At 40.7% G+C, this 22948-nt stretch overlaps 5 protein-coding genes across 6 annotated transcripts in view; all 5 read right to left on the reverse strand.

Moving 5' to 3' along the window:
• LOC115049691 (protocadherin gamma-C5-like) overlaps positions 1 to 22948 on the reverse strand; it is a 209194-nt gene that overhangs the window by 165361 nt on the left and 20885 nt on the right. The window lies entirely within an intron of this gene.
• Positions 239 to 6172, reverse strand: LOC115050344 (protocadherin gamma-A11-like). The gene is made up of 2 exons (XM_029513184.1): positions 3797 to 6172; positions 239 to 247 (listed from the first exon to the last, which is right to left on the reverse strand). Exons 1-2 carry the CDS (start codon positions 6170 to 6172, stop codon positions 239 to 241), a joined length of 2385 nt encoding a protein of 794 aa, XP_029369044.1.
• On the reverse strand, positions 8239 to 10914 carry LOC115050345 (protocadherin beta-16-like). Its single transcript, XM_029513185.1, has 2 exons — positions 8542 to 10914; positions 8239 to 8301 (listed from the first exon to the last, which is right to left on the reverse strand). The coding sequence occupies exons 1-2, from the start codon at positions 10912 to 10914 to the stop codon at positions 8239 to 8241; spliced, it is 2436 nt and encodes an 811-aa protein (XP_029369045.1).
• LOC115050347 (protocadherin beta-15-like) lies at positions 12487 to 14942 on the reverse strand. Its single transcript, XM_029513186.1, has one exon. It carries the CDS (start codon positions 14908 to 14910, stop codon positions 12487 to 12489), a length of 2424 nt encoding a protein of 807 aa, XP_029369046.1. The 5' UTR covers positions 14911 to 14942.
• LOC115050348 (protocadherin beta-15-like) lies at positions 17530 to 21125 on the reverse strand. The gene is made up of 2 exons (XM_029513187.1): positions 18735 to 21125; positions 17530 to 17565 (listed from the first exon to the last, which is right to left on the reverse strand). The coding sequence occupies exons 1-2, from the start codon at positions 21123 to 21125 to the stop codon at positions 17530 to 17532; spliced, it is 2427 nt and encodes an 808-aa protein (XP_029369047.1).

Raw genomic sequence — 22948 nt, forward strand, 5'->3', positions numbered from 1 at the left:
TTAACGATCAAAGACAAACGGTTTTAACACAGAACACGACAACAAATCACGAATTCAACGCGACTGCAACGGTATCCAGACTGGTCAACGAGTGTACAAAAACGTCACAAAGGGTGGAGGAATCATTAAAGGGATGGTGTACAGCGACACCGTGAGTAAAGTTCAGCAAAGTCAGCTTATGGTCTGGAAAATTAAGAATGCCATGTCATAGCCACGTTAAGAAACCAGGAAAGTAAGATCACAAGAGCTGAGAGGAGGAGGTCACAGACACAGAGAAAACATTCCAGCATGTCCAGTCTACCAATGTAAGTCCAGAATGGGAGAAAACTACAAGTTGGTGCAAATATTTCCCTGACATGTCAACAACAGGCTGCTGCACCTATCACTGGCAAAAAGACATCCAAAACCAGCAGTACTAAAACACCATCAAGACAAGACAGCAAAAGAAGACGATTCAATAGACGGAGCAAAGGAGGAATAATCCACCAAACCAGGTTGGGCCCATGAAAAGTACGAGATAACCTGTAAATCTAACATAGTAGAATTATTGTGGTGATGATTATTTTCAAAAACATGTTATGATTATTATGAAACAAAAGAATAAAAATGCAAACAATTCTTGGAAATGTTGTGTATTTCTTTTACAAGTTCTTGATCTTTTTAATTGCACTGCAGTTGTGTAATTAGAAGATGACAAGGTAAAAGTGAAAAAAGAAGTGAGGCTGCAGACACAGCTTGTAGAGGCATTTGAAATCTTGAGTTAAACTCATGTTGGACAACACATGAATAAATAATAAATAAATATAGATATATGAAGTAAGATTGTGAATTTGTGGCAACCAAGACCTGAACATTCAGTACATCACCTTAGGATTTTACCAATACTGGAGAAAAGATCCCACCATGCAAATCTTGAGATGAATCAAATTGTCATTCGCACAACTTGTTTGATTTGTTAACAGAAATCTGTCTCATTTATTTATCCATCAGACAGGCTCCCAAAGACTGAACATAAAAACCTTTTATGTCTGACTTTGATATAAATGTGAAAAAATATTCTCTCCAAAACCTGAAAATTTTTCCTGGTTCAAGAGATAAAAGAGGGGCTATTGACTCTTCCCCACAACACCAAAGGTAAGATTCAGCACAGAGAAAAGCAGCAACTTCTTCTGTTCAACACAAACGACAAACACAAAGACTGGTCATCTCTGCTGCTGAGGCCTAAACTCCATAGCTGGTATATACTGACACCCTGAGTATAAATTTAATATAGCGGTGTTCAATAAATGACCAAGTAATTTGTAATAATAATAATAATCATAATAATGTTTTCCTCTCGCTTTCTGTAAAGTTGATCGTGCTGTTATCAGGAATTATAATCTAGACTGTCTCAAAATGAAGAAATCATTGGAAACAAGGAAAGCAACATCACCTAGATGTGAATGAAAATTATGTTGAATTACAGATCACGTCTGATATATGTTCGGCAAGAACGTTTCAAAAATATCCTTCTTTCTGGGTAAAAATTATCACAATATGTATAGTTTGGTCACCAGCTTTCCCCAGAAAACACCAGAATACGGATTAGAATATTAAACATTGACACATTTTCTGTCACCAACACAAACAAAAATAAATAAAATAAAAATAAGTATGCGCTTCATTTTGCAGCTGTTTAGAAAAAGTCTTTTTAAATTCACTACTACATAAAATCATAATAAACTCTCCATATCAAGATAAGTGTTACTAGACAACATAAAAGTAAATGTTTATGAAATTTCAACATGGAATGCTACTCACTGGGCACAAACACATTATCTCAATGTAAATATTACATTGCGTTGTTATTTCGGCCGAGAAACGAATAATCCTACAACACAAATATAATATACATGTCAATCACGTGTGTTAAAAAACCTACTGAGGAAACGAAACGACACCAAAGAGCTTAAATATTAACGACAAGGTTAAGTTTCACCGAAGAAGTACAAAAGAAGAATTGGCAACTTTCAGCACCAAGGACAGAGATCCAAAGCGCAGGACAGATCTGACTCAACACATTCACACCAAAGCTGCGACGACCAGAAATAAGAAATAACAATAATATTCCTATAACTGTAACATAAACACACAAAAATGCATAAACCATTAAATACCACATAAACTAATTTCACCTAAATATTTTCCTTTTACAATATATGGAATGTCTCTTTTTAAATATGAAATAATTTTCGCCTCTCTTGTTTTCTTGTGAAACACTTATGTTATTTGTACAGTATGAATTAGCTGAGTCTTAAAGTTTGTGTTTGTTCACTAATAACCTCTAACTTCACTGAGTAAACTTGTAGCTACATGAACATGAGCCACTTTAGCAAACATGAGCAGACATTAGCAGCAACGCATTAACTGTAATTTCAGGTGAAACAAAAACTGAAAAAAATGGAAACTACACAAACCTCTGTGGCTGCACAGCAGCACAAGGGAGGTTAGACTTCGTTTGAATTGTTCTTTGACTCTGATAAAACACTTATAACATTTGATATGTCTTGTAGAAAATAACGTGGGACTGATGATCATTTTATAATCTCACAGTCTCACAGTGTACGCATTAATGAGGTCCTCCTGGAACCATTGCAGACATATAGGTCCACCTCAGATCTCTAATTTCCATTTTGATTGATTCTACATGAAACTGTGGTGACTTTTCATTAATATCTTCAACATGGAGACTGAAAGGGTGCAGTTCCAATGGATTCTCCAGTACGAGGACGCGTTTTATTACACACAACACGTTTTCTCGGTCAATCCTGTCTACAACAATCAAATCATCGGTACTGAGGTTGATGTCACAGTATTGTTTGTGATCCCCCACCAAATGAACCCGGGAATTTCTCAAGAACAGCTTACATGAATCCATATTGAAGTCCTTGGTTATATTGGTGCACCCTAGACAGGTAAACAGTCCATCACTGGACCACCATGCAGAGATAGACAGAGACAAACAACCACTCTCACTCAGACCTAAAGACAATTTAGAGCCACCAGTGAACCGAAACATGCATGTTGTTGGATGGTGGGAGGAAACCAAACAACAACAAACAGATAGAACCTCTTATAAACCTACACTGAACATCATATTAAGGCGATTTATTATTATGTTCTGTGATAATAAACACAGAATGCGATTCATCCAGAAAATATTCATAACAAATGCAAAAATATGCTGGAAAGAAGAAATGTATGGAATAACTACTTAATCACAATCCCACGAAGACAGAAAGAAAAGAGAGAGAGATATGCCTTTCACCTCCTTCAATAACAAACACTACAAACCACCAAACGGTGATCTGTGTGCTGCAGTATTTAATAAAATACAACTAACACAACTATTCCAGTAGAAAAAACCATTGCTAAAAATGTGAAAAAAACTTTCTCTCCAAAACTTGAAACTTTTTCCTCGTCAAAGAGATAAAAGAGGGGTTATTGACAGTTGCACCACAATACCAAAGGTAAGATTCAGCACCGAGAAAAGCAGCAAATTCTTCTGTTCAACACAAACAAGCACAAAGATTGGTCTTCATTTTAAAGATTCATATATGCTTAGTGAACAAAGACTTTGGTAATGGGAAGGAAATAGAAAAAAGTAAACTATGTGTTCAGAAGAAGAAAAAACAACAACTACGAGGAAAATTTGCACAAAATTGAATAAAGGTAAATCCAGTTTGCTCTTCGTACAATGGAAAAGTAATTAAATGAAAAACTTAAGTGTGAAAGTGCACGTGACTGCTGTTCTTACCTCAGGAGAAGAATCACAGTGTCCAAACACTTCAGCAAAGTCTGATGGGCTTTTCTTCAGAGTCTGGTCAGCAGGCAGCGTGTTGTCATTGTAAGACGTCACAAACTTAAAGTCACTGGTTCTTGAACCTGTTGTCAGGTAGGCGTCATAATTGTAAGTGCTGCGTAAAGTTCCTGTTCCGTCAACATCTGCGTAGTTAGGAGGGAGATAAGCGCTGGGGATGGCGACTGCTCCATCAAACAACAGTCTGGGCTTTCTCCTGCGACAAAACCTCACACCCAGGATGATGATGATGAAGGTCAGGAAAAAGGTGGACACAGACACCAGAGCGATGATCAGATAAGAGGTCAGTTTGGAGTTCTTCTCGTCATAAGAAATATCCTTCAGTTCTGGCACCTCAGCCAAGTTATCAGAAATCAGTAAATACACGGAGCAGGTGGCAGACAGAGAGGGCTGTCCGTTATCTTTCACTGCCACAATCAGGTTCTGTTTCATGCCGTCAGACTCAGAAATGTCCCGCTGTGTCCTGATCTCTCCGCTGTGGACACCGATAGAGAAAAGTCCCGGATCAGTGGATTTCACTATATGATAGGACAGCCAGGCGTTCTGTCCGGAGTCCGCGTCCACCGCTATCACTTTGGACACCAGAGAGCCTCCGTGTGCAGCTTTGGGGACCAGCTCGGTCATGAAGGAGTTGCCCTCCGGGGCGGGGTACAGTATCTGAGGAGAGTTGTCGTTCACATCCGAGATGAACACGCTGACGGTCACGTTGCTGCTGAGCGGAGGAGAACCGTTGTCTCTGGCCATCACCTGGACTTTAAAGCTCCTCAGCTGTTCATAATCAAACGACCTCACAGCGTGGATCACCCCCGTGTCTCCGTTAACGGACACATAGGAGGACACCTGGGCACCGTTCACCTCAGCAGGTAACAGAGAATAAATCACTGTACCGTTTTGTCTCCAGTCGGGGTCTGCAGCACTAACGGAACATAAAGTGGAGCCGGGTTTGTTATTCTCACTCACATATGCGCTGTATGACTGTTCCTCAAACTCTGGTGGGTTGTCGTTGATGTCAGCTACAGATAACTCTACAGTTTTAGAGGAGGACAGAGGTGGAGAACCCTCGTCAGTGGCTGTGATTGTAATATTGTAATCAGACACGAGTTCACGGTCCAGCTGTCCTGTGGTCACCAGAGAATAATAGTTTTTAATAGAAGGAACCAACTTAAAGGGGACATTTTGCTGAATGGAGCAGCGGACCTGTCTGTTACTCTCTGAGTCTCTGTCCTGTACGTTAATGATGCCCACCTCTGTACCAGGTGGGGTGTTTTCTGATATGGGATTCGTCAGTGATTTCAAATTAACGACAGGGGCGTTGTCATTCACATCAGTGATAGAAATTATTACTTTGGCATAGGAAGAAAGTCCTAAACCATCTTTGGCTTTAACGCGTATTTCAAATGTTCTAGTGATTTCATAGTCAACAGCACCAATGACTCGGATCTCACCTATTTTACGGTCAATACTAAATATCTTAGCTACATCTTCAGTTACATGTCCAAAGTCATATGTCACATCTCCATTCACTCCCTCGTCTGCATCAGTGGCGCTCACTGTGACCACCACAGTGTCTAAAGGAGAGTTTTCAGGCAGACTGGCTTTATAAACGGCCTGACTAAACACTGGGGCGTTATCATTAGCATCCAGCACAGTGACGTGAATGACCACAGAGCCTGATCTCTGAGGAGAACCTCCATCCAAAGCTGTGAGGAGCAAATTAATTTCGTCTTGTTTTTCACGATCGAGCTCTTTATCAAGAACGAGCTCTATTGTGTTTCCATTAGTGGCCAAAATGAAATGATCATTCTTCTTCAGGTTGTAGTGTTGAACAGCATTTTGTCCGACATCCGCATCGTGCGCCTCCTCGATCACAAAACGAGCTCCTCTGTCTGCTGACTCTTGAATTTCGAGATCGATCAAATTATCTTTAAACTGCGGTGAGTTATCATTAATATCTTGAACATGGAGATTAATCCGATGGAGCTCAAGAGGACTCTCCAACACTAGCTCGTGTTTTAAGATACACGAAGCCTTTTCGCCACAAAGCCCTTCTCGGTCAATCCTGTCGGCGACAATCAACTCTCCGTTATTCAGGTTGATGTCACAGTAACGTTTGTCATTCTCGTCGGTGTCAATGCGGGCTCTTCTGTTAGTGAGTGCGCCCGTTTCCAGCCCGAGATCCTTGGCGATATTTCCAATGACGGATCCTCGTTTCATCTCTTCCTGAACAGAGTAGCTCAGGTCTGCATTTGCGACACGCAAAAAAATAAAGAGGAAAGAGAAGCAGCACGACTGAAGTAAGATCATTTTCCTCATGTATCATCAACAAACACCTCCAAAGGCGGTGAATTAACGATCAAAGACAAACGGTTTTAACACAGAACACGACAGCAAATCACGAATTCAACGCGACTGCAACGGTATCCAGACTGGTCAACGAGTGTACAAAAACGTCACAAAGGGTGGAGGAATCATTAAAGGGATGGTGTACAGCGACACCGTGAGTAAAGTTCAGCAAAAACTAAATTTAAAAGACATTTTCTCTTACAACGTAAACTATTTAGGACAACATATTTAAACGCGGGATATCCCAAATAAAACACAGGGTGAATAAACCGCCATGTTTATTACATTTGCAACCTCATCTTTCCATTTTCAGCCAATGAAGAAAGTTGCAAAATGTTCTGGTGTCAATGAATTTAGGTCAGAACATGTAAATCTGAGTATGCATGTTCAGAATCACATAAATCAAAATGACTGCATCAGAGATAAACTACTGTATATACACAGATTTTATGAATGAGCTCTGGTTGGCCTTAAATTCTTCAAATCACAACAAGTATGTAGAATCTTTAAATAAATTAAATGGTATTATTAATCTGCTGTCTAAATTTACTCCAGCACACACACATGACTGCAGAGAGCTGTTCTTCCTGTATAAATGTTCAAATATGTATTCCTAATTTGTTTTAAACACACATCACATGTTCCACAGGCTGCTGTCTTACCTCAAACTAATGCAATAGTTCAAACTCCTGAATTTAAATAAAAGCTGTTTGGACTTAATTATCCATTATACAGATCATGAATACATTTATGTAAATGCTCTATGACAAAGGCTAACGTGGATGTCTTTGGCCTGTGCCAAAGAAAGCTCAAACATTGACATCAGCAGTCAGTAATTCAGGAGACTTAATCACCCACTTAAGACCACCACACTTACTCAGCTTATGGTCTGGAAAATTAAGAATGCCATGTCATAGCCATGTTAAGAAACCAGGAAAGTAAGATCACAAGAGCTGAGAGGAGGAGGTCACAGACACAGAGAAAACATTCCAGCATGTCCAGTCTACCAATGTAAGTCCAGAATGGGAGAAAACTACAAGTTGGTGCAAATATTTCCCTGACATGTCAACAACAGGCTGCCGCACCTATCACTGGCAAAAAGACATCCAAAACCAGCAGTACTAAAACACCATCAAGACAAGAACAGCAACAGAAGACGATTCAATAGACGGAGCAAAGGAGGAATAATCCACCAAACCAGGTTGGGCCCATGAAAAGTACGAGATAACCTGTAAAGGTAACACCAGAGAATTATTGTGGTGATGATAATTGATATTGACTGTAATTGCGCCACTAGTTTAAGAGTGCTGCACCCTCAGGTGATTACTCAGGTACCCCACAGATAGACAACAGGTGTGACCCAACCCAGTGTTTCCTGTGCTGTATTAGGCTGCTTACTTTTGTGTACATTCAAGCGACCAGAGAGTTCAGTAAATGGATTAAACTGACCTCATGTCTGCGTGTATCATTTAGTAAAAGGATTACAATAATTATTTTTACAAACATGTTATAATTATCAAAAAATAAAAGAATAAGAAGACAAACAATTCTTGGAATTTTTGTGTATTTCTTTGATAAGCTATTGATCACTTTAAATGCACTGCAGTTGTGTAATTAGAAGATGACAAGGTAAAAGTGAAAAAAGAAGTGAGGCTGCAGACACAGCTTGTAGAGGCATTTGAAATCTGAGTTAAACTCATGTTGGACAACACATCAATAAATAATACATAAATCTAACTATATGAAGTATGATTGCGAATTTGTGGCAACCATGACCTGAACATTCAGTACATCACCTTAGGATTTTACCAATACTGGAGAAAAGATCCCACCATGCAAATCTTGAGATGAATCAAATTGTCATTTGCAGAACTTGTCTGATTTGTTAACAGAAATCTGTCTCATTTATTTATCCATCAGACAGGCTCCCAAAGACTGAACATAAAAACCTTTTGTGCCTGACTTTGCTATAAATGTGAAAAAATATTATCTTCAAAACCTGAAAATTTTTCCTGGTTAAAGAGATAAAAGAGGGGCTATTGACTCTTCCCCACAACACCAAAGGTAAGATTCAGCACAGAGAAAAGCAGCATCTTCGTCTGTTCAACACAAACAAACACAAAGACTGGTCTTCATTTTAAAGATTCATAAATGCTTGGTGAACAAAGGCTTTGGTAATGGGAAGGAAATAGAGAAAAGTAAACTACGTCTTCAGAAGAAGAAAAAGCAACAACAGCGAGGAACATCTGCACAAAATTGAAGAAAGGAAAATCCAGTTTCCTGTTCGTACACTGGAAAGGTAATGAAATGAAAAACTTAAGGGTGAAAGTGCACGTGACTGTTGTTCCTACCTCAGGAGAAGAATCACAGTGTCCAAACACTTCAGCAAAGTCTGATGGGCTTTTCTTCAGAGTCTGGTCAGCAGGCAGCGTGTTGTCATTGTAAGACGTCACAAACTTAAAGTCACTGGTTCTTGAACCTGTTGTCAGGTAGGCGTCATAATTGTAAGTGCTGCGTAAAGTTCCTGTTCCGTCAACATCTGCGTAGTTAGGAGGGAGATAAGCGCTGGGGATGGCGACTGCTCCATCAAACAACAGTCTGGGCTTTCTCCTGCGACAAAACCTCACACCCAGGATGATGATGATGAAGGTCAGGAAAAAGGTGGACACAGACACCAGAGCGATGATCAGATAAGAGGTCAGTTTGGAGTTCTTCTCGTCATAAGAAATATCCTTCAGTTCTGGCACCTCAGCCAAGTTATCAGAAATCAGTAAATACACGGAGCAGGTGGCAGACAGAGAGGGCTGTCCGTTATCTTTCACTGCCACAATCAGGTTCTGTTTCATGCTGTCAGACTCAGAAATGTCCCGCTGTGTCCTGATCTCTCCGCTGTGGACACCGATAGAGAAAAGTCCCGGATCAGTGGATTTCACTATATGATAGGACAGCCAGGCGTTCTGTCCGGAGTCCGCGTCCACCGCTATCACTTTGGACACCAGAGAGCCTCCGTGTGCAGCTTTGGGGACCAGCTCGGTCATGAAGGAGTTGCCCTCCGGGGCGGGGTACAGTATCTGAGGAGAGTTGTCGTTCACATCCGAGATGAACACGCTGACGGTCACGTTGCTGCTGAGCGGAGGAGAACCGTTGTCTCTGGCCATCACCTGGACTTTAAAGCTCCTCAGCTGTTCATAATCAAACGACCTCACAGCGTGGATCACCCCCGTGTCTCCGTTAACGGACACATAAGAGGACACCTGGGCACCGTTCACCTCAGCAGGTAACAGAGAATAAATCACTGTACCGTTTTGTCTCCAGTCGGGGTCTGCAGCACTAACGGAAGATAAAGTGGAGCCGGGTTTGTTATTCTCACTCACATATGCGCTGTATGACTGTTCCTCAAACTCTGGTGGGTTGTCGTTGATGTCAGCTACAGATAACTCTACAGTTTTAGAGGAGGACAGAGGTGGAGAGCCCTCGTCAGTGGCTGTGATTGTAATGTTGTAATCAGACACTAGTTCGCGGTCCAGCTGTCCTGTGGTCACCAGAGAATAATAGTTTTTAATAGAAGGAACCAACTTAAAGGGGACATTTTGCTGAACGGAGCAGCGGGTCTTTTGGTTGTTATCTGAATCTTCATCCTGTACATTGATGATGCCCACCTCTGTACCGGGAGACACATTTTCCGGCACTGGATTTGCAAGAGATTTGACATAGATGACAGGCGTGTTGTCATTCACATCGGTGATATCAACGGTTACCTTCGTGTATGAGGATAAACCTAAACCATCCTTTGCTTTTACGCGCAAATCATATGACGTAACAGTTTCAAAGTCCATCGGACCATTTACTTTTATTTTGCCATTCTTGCGATCTATACTAAAAACCTTCTTCACATCCTCTGAAACATGGCTAAAGTCATATGTCACATCTCCATTCACTCCCTCGTCGGCATCAGTGGCGCTCACTGTGACCACCACAGTGTCTAAAGGAGAGTTTTCAGGCAGACTGGCTTTATAAACGGCCTGACTAAACACTGGGGCGTTATCATTAGCATCCAGCACAGTGACGTGAATGACCACAGAGCCTGATCTCTGAGGAGAACCTCCATCCAAAGCTGTGAGGAGCAAATTAATTTCGTCTTGTTTTTCGCGATCGAGCTCTTTATCAAGAACGAGCTCTATTGTCTGTCCATTAGTGGCCAAAATGAAATGATCATTCTTCTTCAGGTTGTAGTGTTGAACAGCATTTTGTCCGACATCCGCATCGTGCGCCCCCTCGATCACAAAACGAGCTCCTCTGACTGCTGACTCTCGAATTTCTATATTGATAGATTCTTCGTTAAACTGCGGTGAGTTATCATTAATATCTTGAACATGGAGACTGAAAGGATGCAGTTCCAATGGATTCTCCAGTACGAGGTCGCGTTTTATTACACACGACACCTTTTCTCCACAAATCTCCTCTCGGTCAATCCTGTCTGCGACAATCAAATCCCCGGTACTGAGGTTGATGTCACAGTATCGTTTACGATTCCCCTCCGAATCAACACGGGCATTCCTCGAGGACAGTTTACCCGAGTCCAGATTCAGATCCTTCGCTATATTCCCAATGTGAGATCCTCGCTTCATTTCTTCCTGAAGAGAATAGCTCACGTCTCCATTCGCTGCTTGCCACAGTAGAAAAAAAAGTAAGCACCATATTTGATCCACCATCATGGCGATGCGTTGGTACTGAGAAATGATAGCGTTTAGATTTCAAACTGAATATTCACCGTAAAATTCAGCTGAAATACAGAGCACCCAACCGTCCCTGTGGAGGATTCGTGGTACCAACACCAACCAGAAATCTGGTCTTTTCTTGGTCTACACATTAAAGGGTGGAGTGCAGGTTTCATTTAGATTAGTGAATAGCGACACCATGAGTGAGAATGAGGAAACAGCAAACTGTAAACATGAAAAAATACCAATAATATGATTAATATCAAAACTGATAGTCACAATAATCCGTTAATTGATATAACTAGCACCTTGAATTACGGAGGAATTCGTTAAATTAGTCAAACATTTCATCCACCATTTTAACACATGAAAAACTGTGCACATAAGAAGCATATTGTTGTTATAATCTCAGACGACTTGCACTCATTCATCAGTAAGATTAAAGCTACTGTTCGGTGGTATCTAAAAAGCAAATTCCTCTGAATGACATGAAAAGCCAATTTAGTCAAGAAAGTTTAATCATCCAACACTAAACTACGTATCAGACACATATAACCTCTTATAAACCTACACCGAACATCATATTGAGACAACATGATATTATGATCTGTCGTAATAAAAACGGAACAAGATTCATCCAGAAAATATTCATAACAAATGCAAAAATATGCTGGAAAGAAGAAATGTATAGACTAACTACTTAATCACAATCCCACGAAGACAGAAAGAAAAGAGAGAGAGATATGACTTTTCACCTCCTTCAATAACAAACACTACAAACCACCAGACGGTGATCTGTGTGCTGCACTATTTAATAAAATACAACCAACACAATAATTTCACACTACAAAACCAACAAATACTCACACACATCTTCAGAGCTCCATATTATGCACTCTCTTTCAGAAACACAAGCCCATCATCACATATAGATAAAGAATAACGGTGATGGACATTATACATGATTCCCAGAATCAAACATGTCACAAAGCACACAGTCCTCTCCATCAGTAGGACCTTAGATGGAAAATTATTTGTTAAAGATCCCCTAACCTTTGAGGAAGACAGACTTTGTCCAGCACCTTAATGCCCCATGACATCGTCTCTAAACAAGTTATGTATGGAACTACAAACTTCATCTCACAGAACCTGTCCAAAGTCTGAAAAATCTACCAGTGAAATGCAGTTTAATGGGTGTGAAAAATGTGCATACAAATCATACCCTGGATATTATCCATCAGACCATCTCCCAAAGACTGAACCTAAAAATCTTTGGTGTCTGACTTTGCTAAAAATGTGAAAAAAACATTCTCTCCAAAACATGAAACTTTTCAGCACTGAGAAAAGCAGCAACTTCTTCTGTTCAACACAAACAACAAACACAAAGACTGGTCTTCATTTTAAAGATTCATAAATGCTTAGTGAACAAAGGCTTTGGTAATGGGAAGGAAATAGAGAAAAGTAAACTACGTCTTCAGAAGAAGAAAAAGCAACAACAGTGAGGAACATCTGCACAAAATTGAAGAAAGGAAAATCCAGTTTCCTCTTCGTACACCGGAAAAGTAATTAAATGAAAAACTTAAGTGTGAAAGTGCACGTGACTGTTGTTCCTACCTCAGGAGAAGAATCACAGTGTCCAAACACTTCAGCAAAGTCTGATGGGCTTTTCTTCAGAGTCTGGTCAGCAGGCAGCGTGTTGTCATTGTAAGACGTCACAAACTTAAAGTCACTGGTTCTTGAACCTGTTGTCAGGTAGGCGTCATAATTGTAAGTGCTGCGTAAAGTTCCTGTTCCGTCAACATCTGCGTAGTTAGGAGGGAGATAAGCGCTGGGGATGGCGACTGCTCCATCAAACAACAGTCTGGGCTTTCTCCTGCGACAAAACCTCACACCCAGGATGATGATGATGAAGGTCAGGAAAAAGGTGGACACAGACACCAGAGCGATGATCAGATAAGAGGTCAGTTTGGAGTTCTTCTCGTCATAAGAAATATCCTTCAGTTCTGGCACCTCAGCCAAGTTATCAGAAATCAGTAAATACACGGAGCAGGTGGCAGACAGAGAGGGCTGTCCGTTATCTTTCACTGCCACAATCAGGTTCTGTTTCATGCTGTCAGACTCAGAAATGTCCCGCTGTGTCCTGATCTCTCCGCTGTGGACACCGATAGAGAAAAGTCCCGGATCAGTGGATTTCACTATATGATAGGACAGCCAGGCGTTCTGTCCGGAGTCCGCGTCCACCGCTATCACTTTGGACACCAGAGAGCCTCCGTGTGCAGCTTTGGGGACCAGCTCGGTCATGAAGGAGTTGCCCTCCGGGGCGGGGTACAGTATCTGAGGAGAGTTGTCGTTCACATCCGAGATGAACACGCTGACGGTCACGTTGCTGCTGAGCGGAGGAGAACCGTTGTCTCTGGCCATCACCTGGACTTTAAAGCTCCTCAGCTGTTCATAATCAAACGACCTCACAGCGTGGATCACCCCCGTGTCTCCGTTAACGGACACATAGGAGGACACCTGGGCACCGTTCACCTCAGCAGGTAACAGAGAATAAATCACTGTACCGTTTTGTCTCCAGTCGGGGTCTGCAGCACTAACGGAACATAAAGTGGAGCCGGGTTTGTTATTCTCACTCACATATGCGCTGTATGACTGTTCCTCAAACTCTGGTGGGTTGTCGTTGATGTCAGCTACAGATAACTCTACAGTTTTAGAGGAGGACAGAGGTGGAGAGCCCTCGTCAGTGGCTGTGATTGTAATGTTGTAATCAGACACTAGTTCGCGGTCCAGATGTCCTGTGGTCACCAGAGAATAATAGTTTTTAATAGAAGGAACCAACTTAAAGGGGACATTTTGCTGAATGGAGCAGCGGACCTGTCTGTTACTCTCTGAGTCTCTGTCCTGTACGTTAATGATGCCCACCTCTGTACCAGGTGGGGTGTTTTCTGATATGGGATTCTTCAGTGATTTCAAATTAACGACAGGGACGTTGTCATTCACATCAGTGATAGAAATTATTACTTTGGCATAGGAAGAAAGCCCTAAACCATCTTTGGCTTTAACGCGTATTTCAAATGTTCTAGTGATTTCATAATCAACAGCACCAATTACTCGGATCTCACCTATTTTACGGTCAATACTAAAAACTTTCTTCACATCCTCTGAAACATGGCTAAAGTCATATGTCACATCTCCATTCACTCCTTCGTCTGCGTCAGTCGCGCTCACTGTGACCACCACAGTGTCTAAAGGAGAGTTTTCAGGCAGACTGGCTTTATAAACGGCCTGACTAAACACTGGGGCGTTATCATTAGCATCCAGCACAGTGACGTGAATGACCACAGAGCCTGATCTCTGAGGGGAACCTCCATCCAAAGCTGTGAGGAGCAAATTAATTTCGTTTTGTTTTTCACGATCGAGCTCTTTATCAAGAACGAGCTCTATTGTGTTTCCATTAGTGGCCAAAATGAAATGATCATTCTTCTTCAGGTTGTAGTGTTGAACAGCATTTTGTCCGACATCCGCATCGTGCGCCCCCTCGATCACAAAACGAGCTCCTCTGGCTGCTGACTCTTGAATTTCTATATTGATAGATTCTTCGTTAAACTGCGGTGAGTTATCATTAATGTCTTGAACATGGAGATTAATCCGATGGAGCTCAAGAGGACTCTCCAACACTAGCTCGTGTTTTAAGATACACGAAGCCTTTTCGCCACAAAGCCCTTCTCGGTCAATCCTGTCGGCGACAATCAACTCTCCGTTATTCAGGTTGATGTCACAGTAACGTTTGTCATTCTCGTCGGTGTCAATGCGGGCTCTTCTGTTAGTGAGTGCGCCCGTTTCCAGCCCGAGATCCTTGGCGATATTTCCAATGACGGATCCTCGTTTCATCTCTTCCTGAACAGAGTAGCTCAGGTCTGCATTTGCGACACGCAAAAAAATAAAGAGGAAAGAGAAGCAGCACGACTGAAGTAAGATCATTTTCCTCATGTATCATCAATAAACACCTCCAAAGGCGGTGAATTAACGATCAAAGACAAACGGTTTTAACACAGAACACGACAGCAAATCACTAATTCAACGCGACTGCAACGGTATCCAGACTGGTCAACGAGTGTACAAAAACGTCACAAAGGGTGGAGGAATCATTAAAGGGATGGTGTACAGCGACACCGTGAGTAAAGTTCAGCAAAGTCAGCTTATGGTCTGGAAAATTAAGAATGCCATGTCATAGCCACGTTAAGAAACCAGGAAAATAAGATCACAAGAGCTGAGAGGAGGAAGTCACAGATACACAGAAAACATTCCAGCATGTCCAGTCTACCAATATAAGTCCAGAATGGGAGAAAACTACAAGTTGGTGCAAATATTTCCCTGACATGTCAACAACAGGCTGCTGCACCTATCACTGGCAAAAAGACATCCAAAACCAGCAGTACTAAAACACCATCAAGACAAGACAGCAACAGAAGACGATTCAATAGACGGAGCAAAGGAGGAATAATCCACCAAACCAGGTTGGGCCCATGAAAAGTACGAGATAACCTGTAAATCTAACATAGTAGAATTATTGTGGTGATGATTATTTTCAAAAACATGTTATGATTATTATGAAACAAAAGAATAAAAACGCAAACAATTCTTGGAAATGTTGTGTATTTCTTTTACAAGTTCTTGAGCTTTTTAATTGCACTGCAGTTGTGTAATTAGAAGATGACAAGGTAAAAGTGAAAAAAGAAGTGAGGCTGCAGACACAGCTTGTAGAGGCATTTGAAATCTTGAGTTAAACTCATGTTGGACAACACATGAATAAATAATAAATAAATATAGATATATGAAGTAAGATTGTGAATTTGTGGCAACCAAGACCTGAACATTCAGTACATCACCTTAGGATTTTACCAATACTGGAGAAAAGATCCCACCATGCAAATCTTGAGATGAATCAAATTGTCATTCGCACAACTTGTTTGATTTGTTAACAGAAATCTGTCTCATTTATTTATCCATCAGACAGGCTCCCAAAGACTGAACATAAAAACCTTTTATGTCTGACTTTGATATAAATGTGAAAAAATATTCTCTCCAAAACCTGAAAATTTTTCCTGGTTAAAGAGATAAAAGAGGGGCTATTGACTCTTCCCCACAACACCAAAGGTAAGATTCAGCACAGAGAAAAGCAGCAACTTCTTCTGTTCAACACAAACGACAAACACAAAGACTGGTCATCTCTGCTGCTGAGGCCTAAACTCCATAGCTGGTATATACTGACACCCTGAGTATAAATTTAATATAGCGGTGTTCAATAAATGACCAAGTAATTTGTAATAATAATAATAATCATAATAATGTTTTCCTCTCGCTTTCTGTAAAGTTGATCGTGCTGTTATCAGGAATTATAATCTAGACTGTCTCAAAATGAAGAAATCATTGGAAACAAGGAAAGCAACATCACCTAGATGTGAATGAAAATTATGTTGAATTACAGATCACGTCTGATATATGTTCGGCAAGAACGTTTCAAAAATATCCTTCTTTCTGGGTAAAAATTATCACAATATGTATAGTTTGGTCACCAGCTTTCCCCAGAAAACACCAGAATACGGATTAGAATATTAAACATTGACACATTTTCTGTCACCAACACAAACAAAAATAAATAAAATAAAAATAAGTATGCGCTTCATTTTGCAGCTGTTTAGAAAAAGTCTTTTTAAATTCACTACTACATAAAATCATAATAAACTCTCCATATCAAGATAAGTGTTACTAGACAACATAAAAGTAAATGTTTATGAAATTTCAACATGGAATGCTACTCACTGGGCACAAACACATTATCTCAATGTAAATATTACATTGCGTTGTTATTTCGGCCGAGAAACGAATAATCCTACAACACAAATATAATATACATGTCAATCACGTGTGTTAAAAAACCTACTGAGGAAACGAAACGACACCAAAGAGCTTAAATATTAACGACAAGGTTAAGTTTCACCGAAGAAGTACAAAAGAAGAATTGGCAACTTTCAGCACCAAGGACAGAGATCCAAAGCGCAGGACAGATCTGACTCAACACATTCACACCAAAGCTGCGACGACCAGAAATAAGAAATAACAATAATATTCCTATAACTGTAACATAAACACACAAAAATGCATAAACCATTAAATACCACATAAACTAATTTCACCTAAATATTTTCCTTTTACAATATATGGAATGTCTCTTTTTAAATATGAAATAATTTTCGCCTCTCTTGTTTTCTTGTGAAACACTTATGTTATTTGTACAGTATGAATTAGCTGAGTCTTAAAGTTTGTGTTTGTTCACTAATAACCTCTAACTTCACTGAGTAAACTTGTAGCTACATGAACATGAGCCACTTTAGCAAACATGAGCAGACATTAGCAGCAACGCATTAACTGTAATTTCAGGTGAAACAAAAACTGAAAAAAATGGAAACTACACAAACCTCTGTGGCTGCACAGCAGCACAAGGGAGGTTAGACTTCGTTTGAATTGTTCTTTGACTCTGATAAAACACTTATAACATTTGATATGTCTTGTAGAAAATACCGTGGGACAGATGATCATTTTATAATCTCACAGTCTCACAGTGTACGCATTAATGAGGTCCTCCTGGAACCATTGCAGACATATAGGTCCACCTCAGATCTCTAATTTCCATTTTGATTGATTCTACATGAAACTGTGGTGACTTTTCATTAATATCTTCAACATGGAGACTGAAAGGGTGCAGTTCCAATGGATTCTCCAGTACGAGGACACGTTTTATTACACACAACACGTTTTCTTGGTCAATTCTGTCTACAACAATCAAATCATCGGTACTGAGGTTGATGTCACAGTATTGTTTGTGATCCCCCACCAAATGAACCCGGGAATTTCTCAAGAACAGCTTACATGAATCCATATTGAAGTCCTTGGTTATATTGGTACACCCTAGACAGGTAAACAGTCCATCACTGGACCACCATGCAGAGATAGACAGAGACAAACAACCACTCTCACTCAGACCTAAAGACAATTTAGAGCCACCAGTGAACCGAAACATGCATGTTGTTGGATGGTGGGAGGAAACCAAACAACAACAAACAGATAGAACCTCTTATAAACCTACACTGAACATCATATTAAGGCGATTTATTATTATGTTCTGTGATAATAAACACAGAATGCGATTCATCCAGAAAATATTCATAACAAATGCAAAAATATGCTGGAAAGAAGAAATGTATGGAATAACTACTTAATCACAATCCCACGAAGACAGAAAGAAAAGAGAGACCACCTCCTTCAATAACAAACACTACAAACCACCAGACGGTGATCTGTGTGCTGCAGTATTTAATAAAATACACCTAACGCAACTATTCCAACTATTTCCAGAAAAAACCATTGCTAAAAATGTGAAAAAAACTTTCTCTCCAAAACTTGAAACTTTTTCCTCGTCAAAGAGATAAAAGAGGGGTTATTGACAGTTGCACCACAATACCAAAGGTAAGATTCAGCACCGAGAAAAGCAGCAAATTCTTCTGTTCAACACAAACAAGCACAAAGATTGGTCTTCATTTTAAAGATTAATAAATGCTTAGTGAACAAAGGCTTTGGTAATGGGAAGGAAATAGAAAAAAGTAAACTATGTGTTCAGAAGAAGAAAAAACAACAACTGCGGGGAAAATTTGCACAAAATTGAATAAAGGTAAATCCAGTTTCCTCTTCGTACAATGGAAAAGTAATTAAATGAAAAACTTAAGTGTGAAAGTGCACGTGACTGCTGTTCTTACCTCAGGAGAAGAATCACAGTGTCCAAACACTTCAGCAAAGTCTGATGGGCTTTTCTTCAGAGTCTGGTCAGCAGGCAGCGTGTTGTCATTGTAAGACGTCACAAACTTAAAGTCACTGGTTCTTGAACCTGTTGTCAGGTAGGCGTCATAATTGTAAGTGCTGCGTAAAGTTCCTGTTCCGTCAACATCTGCGTAGTTAGGAGGGAGATAAGCGCTGGGGATGGCGACTGCTCCATCAAACAACAGTCTGGGCTTTCTCCTGCGACAAAACCTCACACCCAGGATGATGATGATGAAGGTCAGGAAAAAGGTGGACACAGACACCAGAGCGATGATCAGATAAGAGGTCAGTTTGGAGTTCTTCTCGTCATAAGAAATATCCTTCAGTTCTGGCACCTCAGCCAAGTTATCAGAAATCAGTAAATACACGGAGCAGGTGGCAGACAGAGAGGGCTGTCCGTTATCTTTCACTGCCACAATCAGGTTCTGTTTCATGCTGTCAGACTCAGAAATGTCCCGCTGTGTCCTGATCTCTCCGCTGTGGACACCGATAGAGAAAAGTCCCGGATCAGTGGATTTCACTATATGATAGGACAGCCAGGCGTTCTGTCCGGAGTCCGCGTCCACCGCTATCACTTTGGACACCAGAGAGCCTCCGTGTGCAGCTTTGGGGACCAGCTCGGTCATGAAGGAGTTGCCCTCCGGGGCGGGGTACAGTATCTGAGGAGAGTTGTCGTTCACATCCGAGATGAACACGCTGACGGTCACGTTGCTGCTGAGCGGAGGAGAACCGTTGTCTCTGGCCATCACCTGGACTTTAAAGCTCCTCAGCTGTTCATAATCAAACGACCTCACAGCGTGGATCACCCCCGTGTCTCCGTTAACGGACACATAGGAGGACACCTGGGCACCGTTCACCTCAGCAGGTAACAGAGAATAAATCACTGTACCGTTTTGTCTCCAGTCGGGGTCTGCAGCACTAACGGAACATAAAGTGGAGCCGGGTTTGTTATTCTCACTCACATATGCGCTGTATGACTGTTCCTCAAACTCTGGTGGGTTGTCGTTGATGTCAGCTACAGATAACTCTACAGTTTTAGAGGAGGACAGAGGTGGAGAGCCCTCGTCAGTGGCTGTGATTGTAATGTTGTAATCAGACACTAGTTCGCGGTCCAGATGTCCTGTGGTCACCAGAGAATAATAGTTTTTAATAGAAGGGACCAACTTAAAGGGGACATTTTGCTGAATGGAGCAGCGGACCTGTCTGTTACTCTCTGAGTCTCTGTCCTGTACGTTAATGATGCCCACCTCTGTACCAGGTGACACGTTCTCAGGTATGGGGTTAGTCAGTGATTTCACATAGATCACTGGAGCATTATCATTAACATCAGTGATATCAATAATGACTTTGGAATCAGACGACAGTCCATAACCGTCTTTGGCATCAATACGCATTTCATATTTAGAATTACTCTCGAAATCAAGTGGCCCTATGACTTTTATCTCTCCGGTTTTACTGCCCAGTGAGAAAAGCCTTTTAGCTTTTTCTGAAATGCGACTAAATTCATAGGTCACCTCCCCATTAATCCCCTCGTCTGCATCACCGGCACTCACAATAACAACAACTGTATTAAGCGCAGCGCTCTCAGGTACACTGGCTTTATAGACGGCCTGCTCAAACACCGGTGCGTTATCATTGGCGTCGAGCACAGTCACATGTACATTGGCAGTTCCTGATCTTTGTGGATTGCCACCATCAACCGCAATCATGATGAAATTTAAATCGTGCTCTTTCTCGCGGTCGAGCTCTTTGTCTAACACCAAGTCCACGCTCTTAGATCCATCGGTATCGTCTCGAACAGATAAAACAAAATGATCATTCTTTTGTAAACTGTATTGTTTGACTGTGTTTTGTCCAATGTCTGCATCGTGTGCTTCGCTGACACGATAGCGAGCTCCTTTGAAGGCGGATTCGCTTATCTCCAGATTAACTATTTCTTTTGGAAAAACAGGTGAATTGTCATTTACATCCTGGATGAGCAATGAAATGCGGTGCAGCTCCAAAGGGCTCTCGAGGACTAATTCGAATTTAAGCATGCACGAAACCTTTTCCCCACACAACTCTTCTCTGTCAATCCTTTCCTTGATAACAAAATCTCCCGTTTTTAGATCAATGTCGCAGTAACGCTGGTGGCTTTCCTCGGCATCAATGCGGGCTTTACGAGTCAACAACTTGCCTACTTCCAGCCCGAGGTCCCTGGCAATATTTCCGACAATGGATCCGGCTCTCATCTCCTCCGGTACAGAATAGCTGAGCTCTGCAGTGGAGAGGTGCATGAAAAGAGCAAATCTAAAGACAAAAACCAGCAACGACTGTCCTCTGTGGTCCATTATTGCCCCTTCAGAAGACAAATACATGTGAACGGTTCTGGTCTCCGATAACGTAGAGATTAAATTGAGAAACGCCGCTCTTGCAACAATGGCAGGTCTGTCTTGGATTTCTCTTTTTGCAGTGGGTGGAGAAATCAACCTCTCTATATCTGCAAGTGAGCAGCGACGCTCTGAGTTTGTTTGGAATATTACAAATGAAAGTGTCTAGCCCAGACCAAACGCCAACATGCGCATCTCAACACTAAATCAGAAGAAAAAATGCGTTGCGTTTGGAGAAAAGTGGAAAAGAGGGGAAATACTATTCGTCAACAATGACAGCGTTCGTGGGGACAGACGTAGACACACACGTCGCAAAAAAGAAAAAAATAAATAAATATATAATTCTTTAAAATATTGCTCAGACGAAGTGACTACCAAAAACCCAGTAAACATTGTCTGAAAAATACAGAACATGACATACATTTGCATATTTATTTCGATCTCACCAATTATAAAATAAAAAAAAAATAGGAATGATGACAGTAACCATAATAACTAAAACACATTGATGCAAAATATTTGCCAATAAAAAGTATGGGTCCAAGCTGAAGAACACAATTGATCAGCTTTGGTGTTCAACATTCCCTATGCTGAGTCAAACATTGGTGATTTCTTCTTTAAGGAATGTTGTGAGGAAAGGAAAGGAGAATGTCCGAATCAAAGTGATGAAAACACTACTAACTACAGTCACACATGTCCAGCAAAGACAGTGTCGCTTATGTGCAGGTAAATCTTTAGGTTAAAGGAATCTGTTTTTGTTTGTTTTATAATAACAAAAACAGTTATATCGGTGCACGAACCAAGTAATACACTACGATAAAATAAATAGAACTACGTTTTTTAAAAAAAATAAACGGCAGTCTAGATTGACCGATGTAGACATTTTCACTTATGCATTACCTGAATAACTATGTGCCCTGAGAGATTATTTATTATTATTTGAGAATAAACAGGATTCGATCCTCTTCGCCATTATCAAGCACGTAAAGAAAAATACCATCGCAGGAAAAATGTATAGGTTATGCTCAAAAGAAAGTTATAAATGTGGTCTGTAAGGTGAAAATAAATATTTCATCATGAATCAATTCAACCAGGATTGTTACAACGACAAAGGGGAACATTTAGACAACATTGTTTGAAATTCATAAAGATTCCCTTTGACACAATCCAAATAAACGTTAAACTTCAACATTGTAGATCGCCTACCTCGAGGGGCTCATCTGACAGGCCAAACACTTCAGCAAAGTCTGATGGGCTTTTCTTCAGAATCTGGTCAGCAGGCAGCGTGTTGTCATTGTAAAACATCACAAACTTAAAGTCACTGGTTCTTGAACCTGTTGTCAGGTAGGCGTCATAATTGTAAGTGCTGCGTAAAGTTCCTGTTCCGTCAACATCTGCGTAGTTAGGAGGGAGTTGTTGAATGTTGAATTACAGATGACGTCTGATATATGTTCGGTAAGAACGCTTCGAAAATGTTCTTCTTTCTGGGTAAAAATTATCACAATATGTATAGTTTGGTCACCAGCTTTCCCCAGAAAACACCAGAATACGGATTAGAATATTTTCTGTCACAAACAAAAATAAACAAATAAATAAATAAAATAAAAATAAGCACGCGCTTCATTTTGCAGCTGATTAGAAAAAGTCTTCAAATTCGCTCGTACATAAAACCATAATAAACTCTCCATATCAAGATAAGTGTTACTAGACAACATAAAAGTAAATGTTTATGAAATTGCAACATGGAATGCTACTCACTGGGCACAAACACATTATCTCAATGT

Source organism: Echeneis naucrates, chromosome 10 (assembly GCF_900963305.1).
Source record: "Echeneis naucrates chromosome 10, fEcheNa1.1, whole genome shotgun sequence".
Taxonomy (NCBI): domain Eukaryota; kingdom Metazoa; phylum Chordata; class Actinopteri; order Carangiformes; family Echeneidae; genus Echeneis; species Echeneis naucrates.

Coding starts and splice junctions, on each gene's coding strand:
- LOC115050347 (XM_029513186.1), bottom strand. CDS start 14,910: ATGAGGAAAATGATCTTACTTCAGTCGTGCTGCTTCTCTTTCCTCTTT.
- LOC115050345 (XM_029513185.1), bottom strand. CDS start 10,914: ATGGTGGATCAAATATGGTGCTTACTTTTTTTTCTACTGTGGCAAGCA. Junction 8,302..8,541: donor CTCCTGAGGTAGGAACAACA/GTCACGTGCACT, acceptor TGTGTTGAACAG/ACGAAGATGCTGCTTTTCTC.
- LOC115050344 (XM_029513184.1), bottom strand. CDS start 6,172: ATGAGGAAAATGATCTTACTTCAGTCGTGCTGCTTCTCTTTCCTCTTT.
- LOC115050348 (XM_029513187.1), bottom strand. CDS start 21,125: ATGGACCACAGAGGACAGTCGTTGCTGGTTTTTGTCTTTAGATTTGCT. Junction 17,566..18,734: donor ACTGTGATTCTTCTCCTGAG/GTAAGAACAGCA, acceptor CAATGGTTCCAG/GAGGACCTCATTAATGCGTA.